The 3,797-nt window shown below is 39.5% G+C and overlaps 1 protein-coding gene across 1 annotated transcript in view; it reads left to right on the forward strand.

The window, feature by feature from the left end:
- The first annotated feature begins 869 nt into the window (after window positions 1-869).
- Window positions 870-3,797, forward strand: part of LDLRAD3 (low density lipoprotein receptor class A domain containing 3) — a 321,164-nt gene continuing 318,236 nt past the window's right edge. The window contains exon 1 of the mRNA XM_011940727.1: window positions 870-1,024. Within this exon, the coding sequence (XP_011796117.1) occupies window positions 991-1,024 (34 nt within the window). The 5' untranslated portion in view covers window positions 870-990. The remainder of the gene's footprint in view (window positions 1,025-3,797) is intronic.

The following is a 3,797-nucleotide window of genomic DNA, read 5'->3' on the forward strand; positions in this document are numbered from 1 at the left end:
ATCTTAAGAAGCTTAATCCTGAGACCTAGTGATAGAACCTTAGCATTAGAAAGGAGCAAACAACCACCTGCCTCACCACCACTAGATTATTTTCCTTCCTTATGAACAAAAAATATCAAAGGGCGCTACTGACATTTTCTTCTAGAATCTTGGGATTCCAGGATTTTGCTACTGGAAAGGGCAGGGGATTTTTTTTCTCCTCTCTGTGCTCAAAATAATGCACTTTTTTGATCACTAACAATGCCTTTGTGGAAACAAATACCAATAAAATTTGATGTTATCTTCCTGTGCCTAGCGTGGTGCCTGGTACATAGTAGGACTTCAGGAGATGTTAGGTCTCTGATTCCTTTCCAGCCATACTGTGAAGGGTGAAAATAGAAGAGGCATAAAGAGGCTTCTGGGTTTCCTGCCTCTATCCTGGCATCAAGCTGATTGGCAGCAGCGCCAGCCTTTCACAAGTGAGTATAGCGCATATGTAGCACTCCTGATGGCTTTCATGAGCAAAGAAAAATCTTGCTCTTGCCAGAGAGTCAAATGAAAGATTAATGCCAGTTAAATAGTATATAATAGTAAGATCATTATCCTGTCCTCTCCCAGTCAACTAACTTTGTAATGTGTAAACACTTACGGGGCATACAAAATCAAATTACATTAACTGTTGTAAAGTGGAAGGAACGATTCTGATCAATCTGGCGGCACACAAGGACACAAGAATTGTCTTTTGTTTCCCTTTTTTGAGTGAGGAGTCAAGCTGACATTCTGGACAATCATGACAAAACAAATTTCCTGTCTAAGTTTAATAGGTAACCATCCGATCTTTACAACTGGTGCCTCCCATTACACATCCCCATGCTAACTTTCTCACAAGTTTCCTCTCTTTCTACCTTTAAAAGCAAAGGCTGTAACATCATAGTTTTGTCTTTTTCAAAGCCATCAGCAAATATTAGTCATGTTTCATCAAAGTGTGTCCTGGAGAGACAGAAAACTCACATGACTCCCTTTATCTATTTCTTCTTACTGCATGGTAAGAATGAAACAACAAACTATTATAGAAAAAGTCTTAAAGAGGGGACTTAAGATGGAGGTTGGGAAAGGTATGATTTGCAGCGTAAAAGTAGAAGACACATTCACGTGTGAGCAGCACACATTTTTGAAATTGCTTCTGAATCCACTATTATAGGTTACATTGTCAGCAGGCTGTATTGATTAGTTTTAGGTAATTTATTTGTAGAATTTCTGCTAATGGACACTTCAGGATCATCTTTTGCATTTAATGTATCTAATACCCATTGATCAGGTCATTGGCTTATTGGTTATCTACTTTGCTGACAAATGATTCTCTATAATTGCTGTCTTCATTACCCATTTCTATTCCAGGAGCAGCTCCTATTCTGTCCCATTACACTAATGGAAATTATTGATATGGAAATTAGTAGGCACTGAGCTTAAGAATTCTATGATACACACATTGCATCTCTTGATAAGTTGTAGATGTTCTTGTATAATTAGCAGTAAATATTGACATGGTGAAATTAGTGGATTTAATTCAAAGCAAAAGAACAAGAGACATCTTTAAAAAGGAAACACCAAATATTTTGCATAGCTATGTATACTTTAGTAAAAATAAATATAGCAAGTTTGGTGTTTATGTTTAACATTGTTTAGCATCCCGAGTTAAAAGACAAGAGTGTTTTTGATTCTTGTTGCTATAAGCATGCTCATGTTATAGATGGAAATGTTAGCCTCAGGGTGGCTAGTATCTGTGTGATGTTGTCCAATATGTTAGCCACTAGCTACATGTGGCTGTTGAGCACTTCAAATACAGCCAGTCTAAATTGAGATGTGTTATAATTATAAAAGGCACACCAAATGCTGAAGATTTAGCATGAAAAAAGGACTGTAAAATATCTCATTAATTTTTTTAATTAATTATAGGTTGAAATAATATTTTGAATAGTCAGTTATAACATATATTATTGAAATTAATCTCACCCTCTTTCTTTTTCCTTATTTTAAGGTGACTACTAGAAAAAACTAAATTACATATGTTGTTCACATTATATTTCCGTTGGACAGCACTGGTCTAGCACAAGTCCTAAGTGGGCAGTGTCTAGCACTTCACTGTGCCATATGGTAGTGACTAGTTTCATGTGATAATTATATTTAAATGCAAATTATTTAAAGATAATACTTCTAAAATTCAGTTCCTCAGTTGTGCTAGTCACATTTCAAGTGCTATTGCTCTATGTGGCTGGGATCTACCAGACTGGATGACATAGATAGAGAAGCCTCATAGCATCCCAGAAAGTTGCACTGAAATGTGCTGGTCGAGGTCAGGAGTTCAAGACCAGCCTGGCAACATGGTGAAAACCCGTCTCTACTAAAAATACAAACATTAGCTGGGTGTGGCAGCATGTACCTGTAATCATAGCTACTTGGAGGCTGAGGTAGGAGAATTGCTGGAACCCAGGAGGCAGAGATTGCAGTGAGCCAAGATTGCGCCACTGCTCTCCAGCCTGGGAGACAAAGCGAGACTCCATTTCAAAAAAAAAAAAAAGGAAAAGTGCCGGTTCAGCATATGGCTAAACAACTATTAAAACTGAGAATGCCTAGTCTGGGCACGATGGCTCACGCCTGTAATCCCAGCACTTTGGGATGCTGAGGCGGGTGGATCACGAGGTCTGGCGTTCGAGACAGCCTGGCCAACATAGTGAAACCCCGTCTGTACCAAAAATACAAAAAATTAGCCGGGCCTGGTGGTGGGCGCCTGTAATCCCAGGTACTCGGGAGGCTGAGGCAGGGGAATCGCTTGAACCCTGGAGGCGGAGGTTGCAATGAGTCGAGATCTTGCCATTATACTCCAGCCAGGGTGACAGCGTGAGACTCCATCTCAAAACAAAACAAAAACAACAAAAAAATTCCCTGAGAATTCCTCTCTGCTAAGTCATTGTCCACGGAGACTGTAATGAAATGCCATGAAAATAAATGTGTCATATTAAAGGTGAAACTATGCAAATAGTGATAACGCATAGTTGGCAATGATAGTTATTAAACCAGGTATTCGTCCTTGGAAAGTCTAATTTCTAAGCACAGCTCAGAATACAGCTTCAGAGATGGTATTTATCTATTGGGGTGACCACTTAATTTTGAGGGGCAGAAAACATGCAAATTGGGCAGAAAAAACTGGAAACACGTATAGCATTTTAATAAGTTGTAGTAAACAAGAACTTCCATTCTGGCTCTAATCTCTTTGAAGGGGCTTGGAAGTTAGACGACGAAGTGAGTCCTGAGGACCCCCAGCCGGACAATGCCAGACAATCCCAGTGTTCTTTCCTCTGTGCCCGGCTGCCTGGAGGTTAAGAGAGTTATGAGAACTGTATGTTTGTTTAGGGGATTGGGGGCTGCAGGATGAGGAAGTCACAGATTTTAAAGTAAGCACTTAAGGGGAAATTTCTATAAAGCCAAGGGTCAAAATTATTCCTAAACCTAAACCCTCAGAATCAGAAACCAAAATTAATGTCATCAGTTTCTCTTTGATTTTGGCTGTGACCTTTTTGTCCCCCAGCACCATAGAAGGTCCAGGTGTCATCAGAAGAATAAGAAAAGTAGATCTTATTTTCTTTCTTTGGCATACTCTCTTTTGCGTGGTGGGAATGGGGGTGGGAGTGTGTGGCCAAACACGTTTGTTTGTTTATTTATTTATTTATTATACTTTAAGTTCTAGGGTACGTGTGCACAACGTGCAGGTTTGTTACATATGTATACTTGTGCCATGTTGGTGTGCTGCACCCATCAAC

This window comes from Colobus angolensis, unplaced genomic scaffold (genome assembly GCF_000951035.1).
Source record: "Colobus angolensis palliatus isolate OR3802 unplaced genomic scaffold, Cang.pa_1.0 Scaffold192, whole genome shotgun sequence".
NCBI lineage: Eukaryota > Metazoa > Chordata > Mammalia > Primates > Cercopithecidae > Colobus > Colobus angolensis.